General features: G+C 46.4%; 1 protein-coding gene across 1 annotated transcript in view; it reads left to right on the plus strand.

Moving 5' to 3' along the window:
* The window catches only part of LOC128299537 (nuclear pore complex protein Nup88), a 52550-nt gene that overhangs the window by 4928 nt on the left and 26193 nt on the right, over positions 1-21429 (plus strand). The window contains exon 2 of the mRNA XM_053035535.1: positions 12421-12590. Coding sequence (XP_052891495.1) covers positions 12421-12590 — 170 coding nt within the window. The remainder of the gene's footprint in view (positions 1-12420; positions 12591-21429) is intronic.

Raw genomic sequence — 21429 nt, forward strand, 5'->3', positions numbered from 1 at the left:
CGGATTGCTGTTGCGGTAACAATGGAATCGGCAGTTCATAAATGAATCTCTCATGCTGGCTTGGCGCTCGTGTGCGGCCTTTACGATGGTGTCGATAAATAGCAATCGTCAAATTCTTCTGTGGCAAGATTATGAAGTGTTTGCTGAGATTGTGGTGTGTGCGAGCGGAAAGTTCATCTTTGGCTGGCCGTGTTTCCTTGTAAGCTCCATCTCTTTAAAAAAAACGAACATGGGAACTATACAATAAAGTCTAAATAGCTCCATCAAAACTTCATTAGAGGCCACAGCCACGGCGTTTTTTTTCTACCGCTATAGTTTTTGATTACGTTCCATATTCAATTTGTATTAAACACATTGCACAAAATTACATTTAATGTGTTACGTTCGGCGGTACTGCGTTGTTGTTTTTTTTGTCTTCAATTTCATGAAAATTGTGCATCGTTTCGTGAGAAGATGCTTAAAAATTATCACTTACGCTCGTTAGACAGAAACAACAGCATGAAACGATTACCGGTAACCATGAGTCCAATTTGCATGGAAAGCTCCGTAAAGAGTGTTCCGGTAACGAAAAATGCAGCTGAAAAAGCGTGCAATAGCGGGAAATGGAATATTTTCGGCTTTCTTAGCACATTCCTTTTCCGCTTTGCGGTAACTTCCCCCTGACAGAGGGAAAAAACAATAATCGTAAATAGAGTTATTCTTGCTGTGAGGAGAGTCTACACCGTCGAGGACTATGTAAGGGGGGGACTATGTAAAAAAAACAAATATAGGGACATAATCAACACCAGCGTTGCCTTTTCCTTCACGCAACCACGTTGCCCAAATGTTCTCAATCTCTGTATGCATCATCGACCACAGAAACGAAGGTCGCCTATTGAGCCCGGGCGTAGGGCTCACACACCTTCGAAAGTGAATCCACCGGACATGATCCAATTTACTCTCCCGGCTTGGAAAGTCCTTTTGGGTAGTGTTTCGATGGCCAGTTTGCAAAGCCATCCGACCTTTCTTGGTGGCAACCCATTGGCCTTTGACCCGTGACGCGTGTCCTTTCGTCGTCGTCGTCGTCGTCGTTCGTGCGTTCCTCATCATCATCATCATCTTCATCGACGTTGTAACACATTTTTGTTGCTGTGTGTGTGTGTCTCTCTTGCTCCCACCCGGTAGTCCCCTAACGATATAATGATCTATTATTATGATTATGGTCAGCGTCACCTTCGAGAGTACCTTCCGCCACTCCGTGAGGCTGTGGAACTCTGGACCATAAACCATAAGCCCGGCACTGTTGGCGTTGGGACGGGAGTATGGTTCCTGCTATCATCTCTTCGATCATCAAAACATGCGCCATCGCCGGGATGTTTTCTGATACGTATCCATCATCTATTAACCAATTTAATTCACAGGCCATTTGTCAAGGCTGATGGGCAAACATCTGTTACTGCATCCGGACGGCTTCCGGCCGGATCGGATAATGGGCTAGGTGGGATGGGATGGACAGGCACTTTGGTCCGTGTCGAGTCTCCAGGGAAACGTTCGCTGGCGCCAAATGGGGAAGGCAAAAAAAAAACCTGGCAAGTTCCTGGCTGGAAACGTTGATTTGATTTCCCGTCATCATCCCTCCATCAATCGGTGTGTTTGTATTTATCGCGCCCATCGTGAAAAGGAAGTGATGGCACCGGGCATTAATATTAGAGCATCAAAACGTGCCCGGCTTCTTTCACCGGTGAAGGTGCCAAGCGTGTTCCGGCGCAATTTGGGTGTGTTTTTTCCTGTAATCCACCAGAGATGTATTTTATTATATCTTTTCTGTGTTTGTCGATGGAGAAATAAGGCTTTGTTGGGGAATATGCTGCTTATAAAGTTGAATTCTTCATACAGAAATCCTTGGAGAGCTTTCGTCTCCTCACTAACAGTAATTACGAATATGTCGCTCAACAATGCGTGTGATTTAATTGCCGCCAAAGTATCCTTTCTCAAACAACACCACTATAGGGCGCACAAGTGGTGGTGGGCCTGGACTTTTTCCATTGAATGGCGCATACTGCGCGCACTAGCCCAACCACCACGACGACCACTGTGAACTTCGATGAAGTGGAAAATTCAAGTCCTGTTTCCCAAGTTCTTTCATCCCTTTTTGGCGAGATAATTTTCCCGACCCGTGTTGAGTTTTAGCGCCAAACAGACGGAAACTTCTTGAGTGTGCGCGCGGGCTTTGCACACTTCCGGGGGCATGGCGTTTTGATGCTTTGTAATTTTATTTATTTCTTCCATGTTTGTGCGGCGAACGTTTTCAATGAGGTCACCGTTTAGATGGAGGCTGGCTTCTTGAAGTGCAGGAATAGGTTTTGCTTTGGTGATTTTTTGGTTTTTGCATTTTATTTTTCCCCGCCGCACGTTCCCACGCACGGCTCTTGTACCGTGGTGGTTGGTTGTGCCGCGATGGAAAGGCCAGGTCTTGTCGCACTTGTCGTGCTACAAATCTCCAACCGATTTATGATTATAATTATTACCGACCGAGATCTTTCCGTCCGGTTCCGGTTTCCTGTTCTGTGGGGGCAGGTTTCGGATTCCGGCCGGTTAGCAGTGCGCTGATCGCAAAGCAACCGCAAACGGGGTTGCCCACACACGACGGTGTGGTACGGTTTGATGGCGAAAGCAAAATTCCACCTGCGGAAGTCAAAGCATCTCGCGCAAGAGGCCTTCATGCATGCACAAGTACACACTCGTGTGCGGGTTGGCGTTCGTTTTCACTCACACTTTCCGTCTGTGGGATTTTTTTTTCAACTTTTACAGCTCCTTCTCGCGCGATTCCTGGCCAGGCAGAACGGGGAGCCCCCGGGGAACCAATTTCATCTATACCAACACACATCCGGGTTTCATTCATTCTGTCCACCGCTGATTGCTTGCATCGCGCTACCAAACGCTAGAACACAAGTGTAAACGGGAGCCGTAATGCCGCGTCGACCCATCGAGTCCAACCCCGAGCCAAATCCTGTGTGTCTCGAGTATCGTCGTATCTTTCGTCCTGTGGCGAACCTCCGGAGGGAAGGCGAAGGCAATGGAATCGTTCCGGTGGTTTTCCCGGATGATGTTGGGCGCGTTTTCTGCCACCTTTTTGATTCCCGCCGCCGGTTGGTAGCGGCCCGGTTTGTTTGATGTGATTTTTCACCGCCAACCAACGCGGCCAGTGGCGAGTGCCGTAGCAGTGAAGAGCTGCGTAGCGCGTAGCAAACCGGCAAAGAAAAACCGTTTTATCGCGCCACTTGAAAGTGCAGTCAGCACAGGTATAATTATATTTTCCGTTTATTTCTGCTCGCTTTTGCCTGCTTGTTGCTGTTTATAAGTTTCGAACAGACGTATGGCGGTCTTTAGCCTTTTTTTTTGCTGTTGTTGTTGCACCGTCAATGGTTGTGTTGAAGCTGTGAATGAGAGTAAAATTGCTGCTCAATTCGCTGTTTAGTTTCGATTCCGTTCTGGAAGAATTTTCTGTGTAGCGCGATGTGATACAAATTCGATGCGTCCGATTTTTTTTTTATATAAAACAATACTTCAAGTTTATTACCTTATTCGTCTACATAAGCTAACATTATGGATTTCCTACTAATGCACCATGCCGTTGTTACCCTATCAGCTTGTTTTAGTTCATCCTTTGAAACGTCCTGATTTATTTCATCATTGAAAACACACTGGACGTATTTGCTAAAAATTGACAATATAGTTATTCGATTTTTTTGCACTCATCAGTTTTAGTTCCGGTTTCATTAGCTGGCTAAATGTTGGCATTTTAATTTCGTTATCTTTAATGATTTGGCAAAAAAAAAATCCAAGTTTTGTTTCTAATTTTGCAATCCTTTAGTTTGTGTTCGATAGTTTCCACACATTTGCAGTTTTCGCAGTTAGGATGCTGTACCATTTTATATTTAAATTTTAACTCCTGAGTGTATATTCTTTCATTAACCAACTTATACAGAACACTTCTTTCGCTAGAACTAAGCTTATTTGCATTGATGTTTTTTCCATATCTTGTGCCATTGCAATGTGGGATGTTTTTGTATTATTTGTGGTATTGTAATTGTACTACTGATAGATTTTTGGACTGCTTTTGTGCTTGAGTTTTTAATTAATTCATCAGATAGATAAGCCATCTCAAATTTAATAATTTTTATACACGGATTCTGTTGTGGAATATCTGCTATGTATGGTGGATTTTGAATGTGATTTCATAATTTGCTACTGTATGGAGTGTTTTCCATTTCTTTTAGTTGTCTATTCACTAGTAAGGCTTTGAGCTTTACTTCGGGGATCATAAGGTTTAACCCTCCTTGTTCTTTAGGCAGAGCTAATTGGTGCAGAGCTATTCTTGGTCCACTTTTAGACCATATAAATGAACCTAGCTTAGATGCAATATTCGCTAAAAGTTTGTTGTTAATTGACAGAACTGATCCAATAAACCATAATTTAGATGTTAAATAGGTATTCGCTACTATGACTTTTTGGTACAGGTTTAAGTCTCTTGCATTGTGATGCCAAATTATTTTTAGAAATCATATTTGCAACCAAAAGGGATTTTCTTGCAGCAAAGAACTGCTACAAACCGTCGAATGGATTTATTTATTTAATTTTCTCACAAGGACACAGTACTCAATCAGTGAGAAACAATTATCTTCCTGAGCAGCTTTTTTTTATTTAATTTCAAAATACCAATCGTCCACTTCCACAGCAGCAGGAGTCAATTGTTGAAGGTGAAAACTTATTTATGATGGCGTGAAATTCACGCTTACACTTCAGACGCGCCCTTAAAAGTTCAGATTAATTAATTTAGTTCCTCCGGTGTTGCCGGGTTCGCAACACCCCCCCGGTTTTTTTTTTCGTTGTCGTTGTTAGTTTCGTTGTTTATTTATTTACCTGCATTTTATCATGAACTTTTCTGTTGGTGAACAATAATTAAAAAAAAAAGGAAAACCCCCATTTTCCATTACATTCAATCTTCACTGGCGCCCCGGGTCCGCCTCGCACAATTGCTGCTGTACGGTGGAGAAAGCGAATGTGGTGGAGGAAAAAAATCTCATAACGAGGTGTGAAATTCAAACTAAATTAGAAAGGATTCATCAACACCGTCACGATTCGGTGATCTCTCGCCCCGGCAGCAATGTTTGAAGCGGGGCAGAACGCCGCGCCACAGAGCCAATGAGCAGAGAAAAGTAGAACCCACACGAACCCCCGAGAAAGGGGTTCTAAAAAGGTGTATCGGACGGTGCGGAAGAATGGCCAGCAGCACGATTATTGGCTTCTTCAATGACTCGTCGAACGGCGCTCGAGAGCGGATGTCCTTCAGAGCGGACAAGAAGAGAAAAAAAATGCAAATTTCGTGAAAATATTCTGCCCCGTCGTTGGTGGACGATTTGTTGATGATTTTGTTTTCTTAGGGCTTTTTTTTCTCCCTCCTTTGCTCCTTTTACTGGGAAAGAGAGAGTGTCTTCGGCAGCGAAAGAGTTGCCCTCCAAAGAAGGATTCGCTTCGATTCGCGTCAACACGTACGCTCGGCACGGAATGTCCGGAAAGGGGTGCATAAATTGGCATTCAAACGAAATTGTTAGCTATTTATTATTTTGTTAAGTGATGCTGGAGGATTTTTTTTTGTTTCACCCCCCTTTTTTTTGCGGGTGCTGGTTCGCGTGTCCCGCTTTCTTCGATATAAACGATTCACTTTATCGGACATTTGCTTTCCATGTCTTCATGGCTGCCGGATGGTGTGCAAGGGAAATTCAAGAATGGCATTTTCGTTTTGGGAGTGTTGAAAATAATATATTTACTTTGTAATTGAAACAATATCTATTGTTGTCCTTTCTTTTTAGCCATGAAGAAGAAAGATAGAAAGATACGAAAGGAATTCCGATTAGACCAATCCGACAAAAGGGAAAAAAGGAGTTGAACTAAGCAAACACCCAGTGCTGACTTCTAGTTCTAGCCACAGTTCCTTGTCGTCGGAGCCGTCATGGCAGAGCTAAGAATACGAATGGATGACAATAGCAGCGAAATGCATAATAAAGTTTTATGGAGCGCAATGCTGTGCAGCGCTGGATCTCCCCCGAATTTGGATCACATTCAGCTAATTCTGTATGTTGCAATTCAATCGTTTATAAGATTGTTATGTAGCTGTTTACTTCATCTCGTCTGGATGTAAAAATTGATGCCCCTTTAAGTTCTTCTTCTCGCCATCCGGGGGGGATACGGTGGACATCAAATTTTACGGCACTAGACGACGTTAGTGAACTCCGGTGGTAGTAGTTACGCTGACGGAAGGCTGTAAAATTTATGACTTATGGACTAACATTGACCGACGCTGGGAGAGACAAACGTTTTGCCCCCAAAAACAAAACCCGCATGATGTCCACGTAATGAAATTCTTCACTTAATAGATCGTTGATTCAAATGTGCAGTTTTTTTTTCTTTGAAGGGACAGTTCTACACAATACCTTCAAAAAAAGGTTGCTCGATTCTTGCTCCATTCCGGGCACTTTTGGGAAATGAGGCGGTTTGTGTGTTATTGCTGCCGAAATTAGAATGCAATTTTCTGTTTTGCTCCTTATTATTTTTGCGTGATTCAGTACAAACATGTCACTCCACGGCGGTGGATGGAGGATATATGGCACAAACAACTCGCCGAAAGTTCGCGTTCAGCGCTGGCTAAGTGCTGTACTAATCCCGATACCATCTAATATACGATTCGCGAAACATCGCCGGGTTCATTCTTCGATATGATGTGACGAGTTTGGGGCGAAATGTCTCAACCCGGTGAGGGTTTGCAACAACAGCAGCAGAAGCAGCAGTTCCTTTCGGTGTTCGCTTGTGTTCGCCATCCGGTTGGTGTTTCTGTTTTGGGAAAGAAAAACAAATTTTTAATTGGGAATGTTCAGCGTGGATAATCACGAACTCCCCCACACTGGTGCATGTGCGAGGTGGGTGGAACCCGGCTCTCCGACTACTGTTCCCGGGCACATCCTGCGGGAATCCACAACAGGATCCATTTCGTACGGGGCACACATTGTTGCTGCTGCACGCTGAAGAAGGTTAATTTTGTCGCTGGAAAAGACGAACGACGAACGAAGGCATGATATGCTTCTGATGATTATGTTGATGCTGGTTGTTTTATGTTGCTGTGGCGGCCGGTGGTGGCGTTTGGAGGTAGAAGGTAAGGAAAAGGATGAAGTGAACAAATTTTCCGCTTACTTTCCTGTTGCTTGTTCGTTTCTTTTTTAGTATGCGTTTTCTATTCCCCCCCCCCCCCCCCCCCCCCCCCAACCCCCATCACACACACACACGAGTGCGCCCACGCCTGTGTACCGAAATCTGCGACCATCCTTCTGCTGCATCGCCGCTTGATGAGGGTTTTCTTTCGTGTCATACCCAAATGCATCCGTCGTCGTCCCGCCTCAGGGAAACCATCAGGGATGGATACCGCACATATTGGGAGGGAGTTGGAGTGCCCCGAACCGTTTCGGCTTATCAGCAAACGACCGAGTCCTTATTAGGCGGGCATATGTATTATAATAAATAATTTTCGAGATTCGCATTCTAGGGGTGCCAGAAAAGAGGCCGCGGGGTTGCGGGCAACATTTGTGTTTGCTTGAGTTCGCCTCCACAGAGGCGAATAAAGATGAAAAGTAGCGGCACCTGCGGGATCTACAATCGTTCGTCACACACACACACACACACACACACAAACACAAACGCTCCGGCAGATGGAGGCGCCCGGTGGCGCTTTCCATTGGACGCACGGACGGGTTTCGTCCGGGAATAGTGCATTTCCTTTGCGCGGGCTGCACTGATGAGTTCGTTTTCCGTTGCTGCACACGGTGCTTCCATCCGTCGCCGTGACGTTTGTTGAAACCATTGCCGATGGATTGCCCAACCGTAGGCAGTGGTGGCGTAGCGTTATCTGACACGAAAACGATTATACAAAAAAAAAAAAAAACTAGTACCAGCGTAAGACTAAAAAGCATGGCATGGCGAGCAAACAGGAGGCAACATTCTTCCGAGGATGTTGCTCCGGCTGTGTTTTGTTGTCTTCTCAGCATCCCGCTGTTTGAAAACCCCCAGCGGACTATTTGGCTTTGGCTGCTTAAACAGTGGGGTGCTGCTGCACCCACCGTCGTGCATCTTCCATCGCGATGAATTATAAAAATATGGTATGTCTTATCCTTAAGGCGAAGAAAGCAGACTTTTAATTCCAGGTTAATACAGGGGAACACACCGAACATGCAATGAACGGAACGTGGCGAGCGAAAAACACAGCCACAGCGCGCCCGGTTCCCGTATCTTCGGTTCTCGGGTTTCGAAGTACAAGCCACGACCCTCCAATCTGTGCCGTTGCACAATGGATCGTATATGTTTATGCAGGCCAATCATATAGACCCCAAGAGCCGAAGGCTCTCACTCTCCCCCCCCCCCCCTGGTTGGAACCGCGACCGATTTCCCCAACAATTCTCTGGTTCGCCCTTTGCGCCACCCCTGATAGGTTGTTAATGATAACGAACGAACAAACAAAAAAAAACCAGCCACACTCACCTGCCCAAGTGGGGTAGCCTTCGTCCGTAACCACCCGAAATGGATTTGGTCCCGGGCATTCCGGGTGGGAAACGAGTGGGAAAACGTTTCGCGCAGTTGGTACCGGAATCGGTACCGGGGGTTCTATTATGCTTCTGACAAAAAATCTGATAGGTGAACTTGTTTCTCGGCTAATGGGAGCTGATGTTTCGTTAGATGAATTCTAGTGCAATGTTCGCCGCGAGCAGCAGAACCGCCGAGAAATTGTGGAACCGGCGATAAGCAGCATACCCGAGCGTGTACCATACGCCGAGTTTATTTTTGTCTTCGAAGAGATTTTCGCTTTTCTTTTTGTGTGTGTGTGTAAGAGTGAACTAGTTAGAGGATTGTTGTAATGCAAGATTATCGTTCGAGAGGAATGTGATAAAATTGCGCTGCTTTCGATGCTCTGATCCAGTATTTTGTGGTGGGAATATTTTAATACGTGGAATACATTTCGGGTCAACATTTTTAAACCACCCAGCAGCAAATTCCAACCAAAGAAAGCGTCAGCTTTTACCCTTTTTTGTCGCCTTCCAGTTTGCTGCGCTGCCGATCGAGGAAAAATTTAGTCCCAAGAGCGCAAGATCCATAATGTGGCTGGGAAAAGCCTTTCGTCCCTTGTGTGCAATATACTTTTTGCTCGTTCTTTCATCCCTCGCTTTCATCCTGAACGAGCGCCACATCCTCGCCACCATTATCGATCGATATCGTCTCCGCCTGCCTTGCGTCAAACGACACGAAATCGACGTCTGAACCAATCGCTGATAAGTGTTGGCTTGCTCCGTCCGCACGGATGCTGGCCCATGATTGGATGTGGTAGTGTGGATACAAAGAGAGAAAGCCTACGGGAACTCCCTTTTGGGGACGGTGGAGTTTCCCCAAACGTGCTTGGGCAAAATAAATCAATGATCGATTGGTTTTCAATTTTTCAAGCGCAATCGCAAACGAGCTCTCTAAATGCTCCCCAGCCCCCAGTAAAGGGAGAGCTCAAAAAGTACTTTGAAAAGGTATAGTGACTTCGATGCCGGCATGAATGCGGCTGAGCTAGGTGCACAGATTATAAATTCAAGCAATCAAGCAGTTTGTTGGGGAAATCTCCATTGAGAAGCCCTGGGCAGATTTAGTAATCCATTTGGCCGGCTTGCTTTGCCGCCCCCCCGATGTCTCGTTCGGGGAATTGCGGCTATTCGCAGGACTTCGAAATGAAAACGGTATTTCATTATGAATCATGCTTTGCTGCTGTTTGCGTGAATCCTGTGTATTTCCTTCGACAATTAGAATGACATTCATGATCGTTTGCGCTTTGTTTTTTTTTTTTGTTTCGTCGTCCACCGTAAGAAGGAAATGAAACGAAAATGCCAAAAACTGGAATGAAATGTTTCGTTCCCTTCCTTCCGGCGGGGCACCGTGGCTCCGCTCTCTGGGGGGACCGAAGCCGAAACAGTCGGGACACAGCGGGCCGGTGTCCATCGGCTCGGTTTTGACCTCCATGCATAAATTATTGGTGAAAGTTTGTCATTTTTTGGCGCAATGCCTCTCCTGAAGTCTCGTGAGGCCCGTGTCCCTCCACGCTTATCCTTAGCCGCCCCGCATCTGGTCAAATTCGATTCCGTTATCTCGCGTCGCAATGCCCCAATGGCCCCAGGGCTTGCGTTTTCTGTGTGGCTAAGGTTTTCATATTTCTTCCACCGTTGGCGTGAATGGAAAATTAAAAAATAGACACTTAATTTTTACGTCTTTGTCGTCGTCCAGCGCAAGGTGAAGCAAGCTCAACCTAATGGCAGCGTACGATAGCAAATGCGGAAGGAGGCTGCCACAGGGATGCACAAATAGATTGACTAATGTATATACATTATTTATATCGTTTCTTTTCGCTGCTTTTTTTTTTGCTTGCATGTGTTTTAGTTACTTGTATTGCTGATAGACTTTTTTTTGTGTGTTGCTCGCTCCGCGTTGCTCTTATTCCCTCCAGTAAACCAGTAAAAACTGGGAGGATTTAAAATCAATTTTTTGCTGTTTTGCCTGGGGAACAGTTCCGCGTGATGATGGAAGGCAAGGTGCCATTGTGGGACATTAGCCGGGCAGGACAGCAAGCAAGAGCGCGCGAAGGCCCCTAAGAGCGGAGATGTTTTTTTTTTCGTGTGCCTTCATCTTCAACATTGTTCCATTCCTGAAAGGTAATGTAATTTCACCCCGCGGTGGTTCGGTTCCATCAAATTGAAACGAGGCAATATCGGAGCTTCGGAAGTTCGCGCAAGATAAATCGATGGTCGCCTCGGTGTGCGGCGAGGGTGGTAATGTAAGGTCGGATCAGTACAAGGGACAATTGCGCTGTACCGTTCCCGAGCGGTGGTCGTGTTTTTTTGCTTTACTTTCACCCGAAAAAAAAAACGACAAGGTAATGGAGATGTTAATATAGCGGAAAAATATATCCGTGACTGAAGGAGCAGCAACAGCAGCAACAGAGCCTCGGTTAAGATGGGGGCAAAAAATCATCCACGGCATTAAGTACACCGTTCGGACACGGGACAATGATGGAATGAAACACGAAAATCATCATGCAAATGAACGGATAGACGTGGCTAAAGATACGGGGGGAGGGGCGGAAAAAAAGATAAGGCCACGATAGACCTCTCCCGGAAAGACATCTTTCCATCGTCTTGATTGTATCGTTTGGTGGATCGGCAATCAAAATATTTTAGCTACAGCAACGTTGGAAGACGAGCAAAACAACGCCACTTCGCCACGGAGGAATTGGGATAAATAATCAGTTAATGGACATGATGATGCTCTACGATCTCTCCACATCGTATAGTGGCTGTTTGTATTGATTGTATTCGGTGTGTTAAACCTTTAGTTAATGGTGTACGAAGTGTTGAACGAAAGTTGAACGAACAGCCGAACATTATTCATTGTAAATTTTGGGTTCACTTTTACGAACAGTTCCGCAAAAAGGGAGCATTTTTTATTGTTGTTGCTCAGTGCCCTGACAGATGTGTTTCAATATTTCAATCTTTAATGGTGTAACACCGGAATACTTCATCTCCTACTATCTCCCAATGGCCAAAATCCGGCACTCCCTTCGGACAATGTCGTTCTTCCCATAATTGAATCGTTCGGAATATTCTTTAATTAGACGCCATTTTCTTCCAACAATGTGCTCGTTTTCCCATTTTTTGTTTTGGCACTTCATTTTAGAGCGTCGGCTGGAACGCATCGATACAATTTCTCCACTTTCGAACACACAGTTTATTAGCAGTCTATATCTATTATTCATATTTATGGGCCAACATTAACAAAAAAAAATACCATCCCTATCGAACGGCTCAGATTCGGAACGGTCGTCTCCCCGCGTCCGTACTGTGACGATGTTTCCAGAGCTGCCGTCGACGAACCAAAAGTGCCCTGAGGGAGCTGAGGGCTAACATCGACTCGCCCGGCTAACAACATTCCCCCCGCAGAGCAGTGTACTGTTGTGTGGAAAAAAGGATCTTCATTAATGAATTACGACCAACCCGGTGGTGGTGGTCGATGGGTTTTGTTGATGGGGTGGTTGAGGTTGTCGTTATAATTCAAAATTTTTATTGCTCCCTCTCCGTTGTGATGCGCGGGGGCTGGCGGAAAGTTTAAAAAAGTGAGAGGAAAAAGGGAGCATAAAGATTGCAAGCGAACTTGAATCGTAGTTTAATTACCGAACCTTAAACCCATGCTTACAAGCATCCGTATTTGTTTTCCGAACGTTGTTAGTGGGGTTGTCCCGTCCGTTTTTATTTTTCTGCACCGCAAATGCCACGCTTTAACTGACTTTCCCTTTACCTTACTCTCTCTTTGTAGACGCTGATTCCATCGGCACCGCAAAACTTCACGGTGGAAAAGATACTGCCCTCCACGGACGGAACGTTTCTCGCGCTGGCCGGTCCGAAGGGTTTCTCCATTATCGAATTGCCCCGGCGCTGGGGCCCCAACGGTCAGTACCAGAACGGCAAGGAGTGCATCATCTGTCGGTAAGTAAGCGTCTTCTACGTCGGTGGTCTTTGTTCCATTCCAAAAAATTGGATCCGAAATAGCACCATTCATTGGTGTTGGATAGTGCCCGAGGGGTGAGATGCAATGCTGTGGCCCCCACTAAGGGTGACCACCGGAAGAATTAGCATAGAAAACCCATAACATTAATTCCTTTCGCGCTGATGCTACAACTGCTTACCAGTGTGCGGCGGCCAGTGTCTTCCCGGCCAACCCTTTTGCTTCCCGAGGTTCGGCAAAGTTGCTCCGGCTCGTCTTTTACGGCACACCAGAACAAACCATTCCGGAAACCGGCAAAAATTAATACCTAATAAGAATCAAGTGGACTTAATTTTCAGTTGTTTATTTTTATTTATTGCCGAGAGAGTTTTCCAAACACCCACGTCCTCCCATCTCCCACCAAACCGAAGGTGACAGTCGCCTCCAAAAACGCACCGCAAGGAGCGAAGGATTAGCGCAAATCTTGTTCCAGACAATTTGAAACGAAAGGATTTCCGCGCCGGATCTGCCGGAATTCCCGCACTCGTACAGCCGGTGGTTCCCGATACGCTGAGTTACGTCTTTTTGTTTGGTTTCACATTCAGCACCAGCAACGTGTTTCCCCCTGCTCCCCGTCCGTACATCGCTTCGGAAGTAAAACACATTTTCGACAAAAGAAAAACAACGAAAGTCAAATCCTATGCCCAGGCCTTTCGCACAGAAAGGGGCCCCAGATCGGAGCGGTCGGCGGCGGCGGCGGCGGGGTGCCCAACGTTTGACGGTTTCAGTTGCAAAGCGTTTTTGTGCCCGTCTCACCATCAAAATGTTCATCTAAATTTCATTTGATTTAATTTTAATTAGATTTCTATGTTTAACTAGCAAAAGCTACACACACGCGCGCGCCGCGTACGTTTGCACATGGAGTGCCCGTCTGATGTGTATCACAAAGGCACTTCCGATATATGGGAGCGAGGGAGTGTGTGGAACATTAAGTTCAGCGTCGAGCGCCGGCTTTTGCGAAAACATTCCGTACGTGTACCCGATCCGCCTGCCAAGTGAAAATTGAAGTCGTTTTTCCGATGGCTGGTCGACACACGCCGGAGGCGGCGGCGGGTGAAGAGAAACGAAGGCACAACTTTGCTAAACTAATACTCGGGGAACTCATTTGTGTCATAATCGACTCGAAGAAGAACGATTAGCTTTCGGAGAAGCTTTTCATCGAGTTCATAAAACGTGGTAACACATCCAAAAGGGAAAAAACATCCTTCCTCTCTCTCCCCATTCGCCATCGGATAAGCTCGCATTGCAGCTAATAAAACAAGCGAAAAAAGAACCTTCTTACCTATTTGACTTTTTGGCCTCCCCGCGTGCCTCCGTGAAAAACTCGCACCCTTCGGAAGCGTTTCCGCCTTTGGGCTGAGTAGCATCGGTCGGTGGTAAATAATTGCATAGCACTGGCTGCTGCTATTGGAATTAAAACTTCCCCGAACATATATACGAATTTGAATAAAACATTAACCGCCAGGCCCTGCTCGTACGGATGTTGATGCTGTGGCAATGGATGATTGGATATGTGTTGAGATCGGCATGACCCGGTGATGCAATTTGCACACACACCACTACTGGTCCATTTCGTCTAATAGTCTGGTCAAATTGTTACGGATACGGAATAGCGAGAGTCAATGAAGCCAACGTTACCCTCAATCCCTTTTGACGCTTAAGTCATTCGCTTGGATTTTTCGCAACCGAACCGAACCCCAACACGCAAAATCCTACCCGAAGTGGCTCACTAGCCACCCCGCATCGACTAACCCGAAAATTCATGTTCTTGTTCTTTTACCAAGGTAAATACAACGCAGTTCGCATTCCCGTTGTACCTCCACCTGCGAAGAACCACGGAAGAGAGGAGGTTTTAATCCATACACTGCAAAAGCATGCACACTCGTTCGACGCTCCCGTTGGCTTCCGTTGAATTGTTCAACCGATGGAGGCATAAAGACGATGCATTGCACCGGCCACAAATCTCACGTGTGTCGCGTCCAGGACGGGGGGGTTGTTTCGGGTTTAGAAGTCGCCGCTAGACGTCGACGCTTTCGAATGGTTCGTTTAGGCGAAATATCTGTTTCTCGATTTCTCGGTGCTGGGAAGTGGGTAGTGTGTACCACCTCGCAACGACCTCGCCGTGTAAAATTTATTCTCCCGCATATCAAACCTGCAACAGACTACTGCATAGCTATTATTAAAAGATTATAAAATTTTCCACAACAATCTCTAAAACCAGTTGGGGGGAGCTCTCAACGGGATCGAGAGCTTTTGCATTTGTTGTCGAGAGGAATCGTTAAGCTCTGGCGCAGCAATGGTGTGCTCCTCCTGTGCCTGTGATCCCTATAATTCAATGAGTATATTATTTTAAAAACAAAAAGCCATCACACATCAATTCAATAATGTTTCGCTTAAATTTTTTGTAATGGAATTTATCTTTGAAATTAATATTGTTTTACAACGCACAAGCAGAAAATGCTTGAAGATCTGTGTAACAATTCCTATACGAGCTTAACCCGTCTTTTCAAATGACAGCGAACACTCGCATATTCATAACGCATTTATGTTGTTGCAGAAGGATAATCTTTTATTTCTTCCAGATAAAACGAATGGAAAACATAACTTCTTCCCTCACGAATGGATAGGAATTTTGGACGACAGTCCCAAAAACTGCACGTTTTGCGCCCTGCCCAGCGTGTACTGTATCTGATATTGCTCGCGGGGGGTATGCTCATCGCCCGGCAAACGGACTCCGTCCTTCAGGAGAACGACCGAGGTTAGAAAATGTTGCAACCATCCAAATCCCCAACCCCCAACGAGCGATAAGAGAGCATGCGACCACATGCATGATGGTGTTGTCCAGCGCAGAAACGCTGGGCTTGGAAATTTGCGCTCAAAGAAGAAACACATGGCGGCGGCGGCGTCGGGGGGTCTGCAAATGAATCCATTAGGAATCTGAAAGTGATTATTATAATTTTCGCGTAAGGTTTTCGGTACCGGCAGTACAAGGCCAAGCGACGCGCGTGTTCAAGCGCGAGGTTTTCTCGGGTTACCGAGATCCCTCTCCTGGCCCATCTCCTCGGCGGTGCCCATCAAAAAGAAGCGAAACCCAAAGTTACGTTCGCTTAATTATTTAATCAAAGCAAATATATTGGGTGGAAAGATACGGGTACGTACGGCACCGGGCAAAGACGACTGGACCATCGGACATGTTTGCAAAACGGCGCCACCGTGCGTGAATCCCTTCTTGCTTGAATGGTGGTCCTTTCGGTCCAGCGGAAAAGGATCCACTGGCCGGATCGTCCGGTGTGGTGTTCTCGAGCGCGTGCACCACCACATCCACCACCACCAACCCGAGGAGGAAGAAAAAAGTCTCTCTCGAAGGCGAAAATCGTTCGCCAACAACCTGACACCCGGGGGGGAACTGGGTGGCGCCGCCTGGTGAGGGGAATCCGAAGCGAAAGAATCCTTTTAATATTTTATTACATTTTATTTGTCCGCCCATAATGTTGTACGGCTTAGTTAGGTGTGTGTACGCGCCATGCATGAGTTTTGTTTTCTTCCATTTTATGTTTCGCCAAAACCCCTTTTACCCGAACCCGTTCTGGTGTACTTTGCCCGGGTTTTTCCTTTTTTGTTTTGGTTTTGTTTTGGCCGGCAGGAGGATAATTTATGTCCATTTATCGCAAGTCCGTAAAAATCGTAAGTAACCTTTTGGTTTGCATTGGCGCGCGGTCGGATGGCGCCGGGGCCTTTTTGCACATTAGATAGTCATTGGCCGGGACGTGTGGTCCCGCGCCCGGCCGTTGGGAAGGGGTTCCTATTTCAAACGAGATAGCCCACCTTCACGCGCAAGAGGGATCCGCACCAGAAATCCACGAAAATGAAAGGATCATGATGATCAAACGTAATGGAAGTTTTTCTTTGATTCCCGAATGAAATCTCTTTCGCATTCGTGGCAGGTAGTCGTCCTGCCGCCACCGGTTGGCTGTATACATGTGTTTAAGCAACGCACCAATTTCGTACCAGTTCCTCCGGAAGAGAGTGGTCTCGCTTCTTTTTTCCTATCCCCCTTCCGGGAGATGAAGTCACCGGTCGGTTGCGTTCAAATAAATCAAAAAACACCACACTCGCTGATGCTGCGCCATTAAAAAGCGATTAAAAGCCATCATCTCGGGTTTGCTTCGGTCCTGGGGCGCGCCGAACCCGCGTGTGCCTAGTATAAATATTTATTTCCTTTTGCCGCGCGGCAGAGTAACACGGAATCATATTAAACAGGAAGGTTTCGCTCCACAACCGTGTGCGCGCTTTTTTTTCCATTAGGAGAGCCTTCGGACTTGGATTGGAATTTTTCGGTCCTGGGAACCGTATGATGGGGCGGTTTTCCCCGGCGTTCGCGGCGATTCCCGATGGTGCGTCACGGTGCGCAATTAAACACAAACGGTGTCGCATATTTTTATAACTAGCTTCTGGCCGCCCTTTATTCCCGGTTGCGCAGATATTTTGTTCTTCTTCCGGTTCGTGGTGTTGTTGCTGGGTTTTTATTTCTGTCGTGCAACGTGCTCTTACTTCGCTCGCTGGCTTTTGGTCAGGTTGGTGCCATATGAACACTGATTTCCTTGAGGCCCCCTGCCCTCGCTGCTTGCTATTTTTCTTTACCGGGTGGCCCTTTTGCGAACCGATCCCGAGGAATATCCTTTATAAAGCAGTTATAGTACATGGAAAAAAATGTCCTCTTCTCCTCTTCGTGTCTCGGACGTTCTATCCTCCCCGCTGTTACGGTTGCGGATGGTTGTTCCACACACAAAGTGACATGAATTATAATAATGTCTTTACCTGACTTAAAACTTCCCTAACTAATGTGTTCAGTTTGAAATTTATATTCCGAAATTGTTCGCCACACAACCGCGCGCACACGGGGTCTCGCGATGGTCGCGCACCAGTTTGCGATTATTTCTGCAGCCGTTTCTTGCTATCCTTACTTTAAGAGCTCGCCATACCACCATAATCTGCGACCAAACCTGAGTAAAATGGAGAAAAACCTTGAGAAGAAGAAAAACACCAAACAGTGCTCCAGTGACAAATCAGAAACCCTCAGTACGGGCGGTTTAGTAGTAGGTCGATACACACAAAAAAGGCCAACATATTAATATTATGCTAATGTAATGAAAACGGAGCGACCTTACGGATATGACACACGGAGGATACGTTCCTGTTCATCGAATACGTACCAGGCGTACGGTAGTAATCGTCCACATCTTTCGTTATCAGCCGCGACTTCCTCGGTGAAAACATCGTTTCACTCTTCGTTCGACATCACTCTCCACTCACGCGTATGAAGGCATGAAAGCCAAATGAACGTGCTACATGTGTATCGTCGTTTGGCACCGAAAGGAAGCCACCACCACCAAACATCGATGCCATCGGCAGCATTAAGGGGGGAGGCGGCTGGGTGGCGACCATCACAAACACCGCGCTGATGGCACAGCAACGACGTTTTACCCCTTTATGCTCGCGATATTATAGGCATCGAGGCACTACCACCCCCCGAACCAGGTGAAATCCGTAGTGTACATGTCACCCGGTTTTTTTTTTTCGCTCCGGGAGTTTTTAATAAATTTTTAAAGGCTTCACCAAAGGGCCAAACCTGGGGGCCGGGGGAGTGGGCATATCTTTTTAGCGAGTCGCGTTTGACAGATCAGAACCATCAACCGAGCGATAATCACCTTCAAAACGCCACGCTACGCTTGTTTTCGCTTTTGATAAGTGATAACTACACCCCTTGCGCGTCGTTGCTCGCATAACACTGAAACACACGGATGAAGAGGGAAAGCATTTGCTGCTGCTGTCAAAGCTTTTGCGCCATTTTTAACATTCCGCAAAAAGCGCACACAGTCTTTGCCCTTTCTCTGCGGGCAAATCTTATCTTCGCGGGATAAAAACCCCCACGGCGTTAAAACGCCACCGTGAACGTTGTTGTGACCGCGTCTTACCCTTTTTGTTTTCCATCCGAGGCGAAACGTTCATGCTGGTGGAATGTTGTCAGAAAAATGATCAGTTCAGGACACGTGAAACCACCACGTTGGGTGGGCATTTTATCAAAGACGATATGTGCGATATTCCTTCCAGTCCCATTGTCGATCTGCTCGGCCGTGCGGCCTCATTGTGTGTTTGCTTCGCGTATATATATGGTGGCACCATAGACAAACACACAAGGACACGCGGGAGAAAAATAGGATTCAATTAAAAATCTTCTTCACGCAGGGGATGGGGGGACGCGAAAAGAAGTCATTTGTAAACATGAAATTGTTCTCGCCCTGGGTGGAGCGTGGGGATGGGAGAAGATGATGCGTGATGTGTCGTGTCATATGCGTGGAAAATGTGATTTTGTGGGTACACCCCGGTGTGTTGTGTTTGCCATCGACCGGGTCACCGTTTGACTGGTAAAAGATCAAAAGAAACGATTCTTCGGGGCCTTCCTTCATTCGGGGCTTCCCATCTCCGGAGAACCGCCGCGGAAGTCGTGGGCCCGCCGTTTGAATGGGGGAACGCAAAAGGTAGAAAACTTCAGCGAAAACCGACGCTGAAGACGGAAGCAAAAATCTCTAATCTCTGATTACCAAACGACAAAACTTTAAATTAAAAATAATGTCACGGATCTGCGAACTCATTTCTTTCCGACCGACGACCGACTGTGTGCGCCGTTGAGGCGCGAATAACGCAAGCTTTTTCACCATCTCATCTACGGCGAAACAGCGCAATTCTTCCCCCACCGGGGTGGCTATAGGTGGCCGAAAACCCTTCTAATGTGGGATCAAATGCCGTGGTTCGTGGGCGATGGGAAGATGGAAATCATATTCAAATTTTTATCCATCAGTCAAACTTTTTCCTGACTTTTCTTCATACATGTGCGTGTGTGCTGCGTGTGTGTCCTTGTCACCAGCGTGAATTTCCCAACCATCCCACAGGGGGGACCTCGTGCTTTCGTACCGCGATCCCTGAAGGTTGGGCTGCTGTAAGGGACATATAAGAAAAACTGAGTGGGTTTTCTTTGAGTTATTTCATCGTTTTTACCTCCACCACCTACGCCAAATCCGCTTTTTCCGTTTCCGCGCACGATGAAAGCCCGGCCGCAGTGGCGTTGGGGTGGGCCTTAAAATTTAAAGATAAATGAAACCGGACCGAGCGCTACAAAACACGGGTCTCTCGGATCCTTTTCTTCTTTCCGCTGTTGGCGCTAATTAAAAATAATATTTTCATTTAATTATAACAAATAACGGACAGTGGATGTAACGATGTACGATGGACCGCAAACCCCTGTACACCGCACACAAACATCCGTCCGATGGTCATTATAATCGTCCAGAGGATTTAGTCAACCTTCGGTCGCTTTCCCACACGCAGCAGCCGTTTTTCCGATGCGTTTTCTTGGGTGACTTTCTTTGGCGTTGGTTTCCCTTTTTGGTGAGGTGGCCACCCCAAAAGTTTCGAGTCCTTCGGGAATGCGCCGGTGGGTACAGAGAGAGAGAGAGAGCGCATTGACTGACGACAATAGATGACGATTCGTCCACATACAGTGGTACGCATAAATTAAAACCTTTTTTGCCAATCTGCCTTCCACACCCGCACCTCGACCGTTTGGTCATGGCGGATTCCGAGATTCTAAGATTAACGGTCGGCAATATGTTTCTCCCGGTAGTGGCGTGCCTTTCTTCCTGTCCTTTCCTAACAGAAGCTGCTGCCCAAAATGTTGTTTCCACGCGCGAACCCTGATGCTCGGCACAATTTTTCATCTTTGAAGGTGTAAAGCGATAGAATTGGCCGACGGATATATTTGCGCAACACGGAAATATTGTCCTTCCCCCAGTCGTAGCATTATTGCATTATTGCCAGCATGCCTTGTTTGTGTTTTCTTTGATTTTACGCCTCACATACACGCAGCGCGATATGGCGTCTCTAACGATTTCCGGACGATTGAAAGGATTGCGTTCCTTTTTAGCCATTTTTATCTAACCAAGTCGCGTCACCCTCATGTCTCCGACGTCCGAGGCTAATTAATTACAATCTCTGTACCTACCTACCTATTCGTTTCTCGTCGCAAAAAAGCGCAAAAAAAATCATCCCCGAGAAAAAGGGGTACAAACAACAACAAGCCGCGTTTAAAATTGAAAAACATAAAAAAAATCACCATTTTCTTCCCAAAAAAAGCGGTTTCGAACGGACAAAAAATTGACACCGGTGGCGGCGGCATTGCGATCCGTAGCCGTATCGAGACACCAACGCGCGTTGTTGAGGCGGAAAGATGAAAAAGGTGCAGAACCGAAAAAGGAAAATTATCTCCAAGAAACACGACAAGGAAAAATTGCATGCAATTTACACACATAAAACGCACGGCGCGGAGGATTCATCCCCTGTGCGTAACGCTCGGAGAACACAATCCGGAAAATGGCCCTCAGCACACAGTGTAGTGGGAAAAACGGAAAAATAGAGGCGCCCATAAAGCAAAACGCGAAGCTGCTGCTGGTGCTGTTGCTGTTGTTCACCTTCAAAATGTCACCCTTGGTTTCCGACACACAGGGTCAGGGCGATTCCCCCTGCGTTCAAAATTCCACCGGGCCACAAAAAAAAGGCCCCCGGTTGATTATGGGAAGTTTTTAGTTTTTCGCGAGAATATGCCCCTTTTCTTTTTGCAGTTTTTTGTGATCGTTTTTTCCGTTGATACTACATTTCTTTTTAATCTAATATTTACAAAACGCTCACCCCTCGGAGGACAACATCCTCCGCGATGCGTGTGATGCA

This window comes from Anopheles moucheti, chromosome 2 (genome assembly GCF_943734755.1).
Source record: "Anopheles moucheti chromosome 2, idAnoMoucSN_F20_07, whole genome shotgun sequence".
NCBI classification, from domain to species: Eukaryota; Metazoa; Arthropoda; class Insecta; order Diptera; family Culicidae; genus Anopheles; species Anopheles moucheti.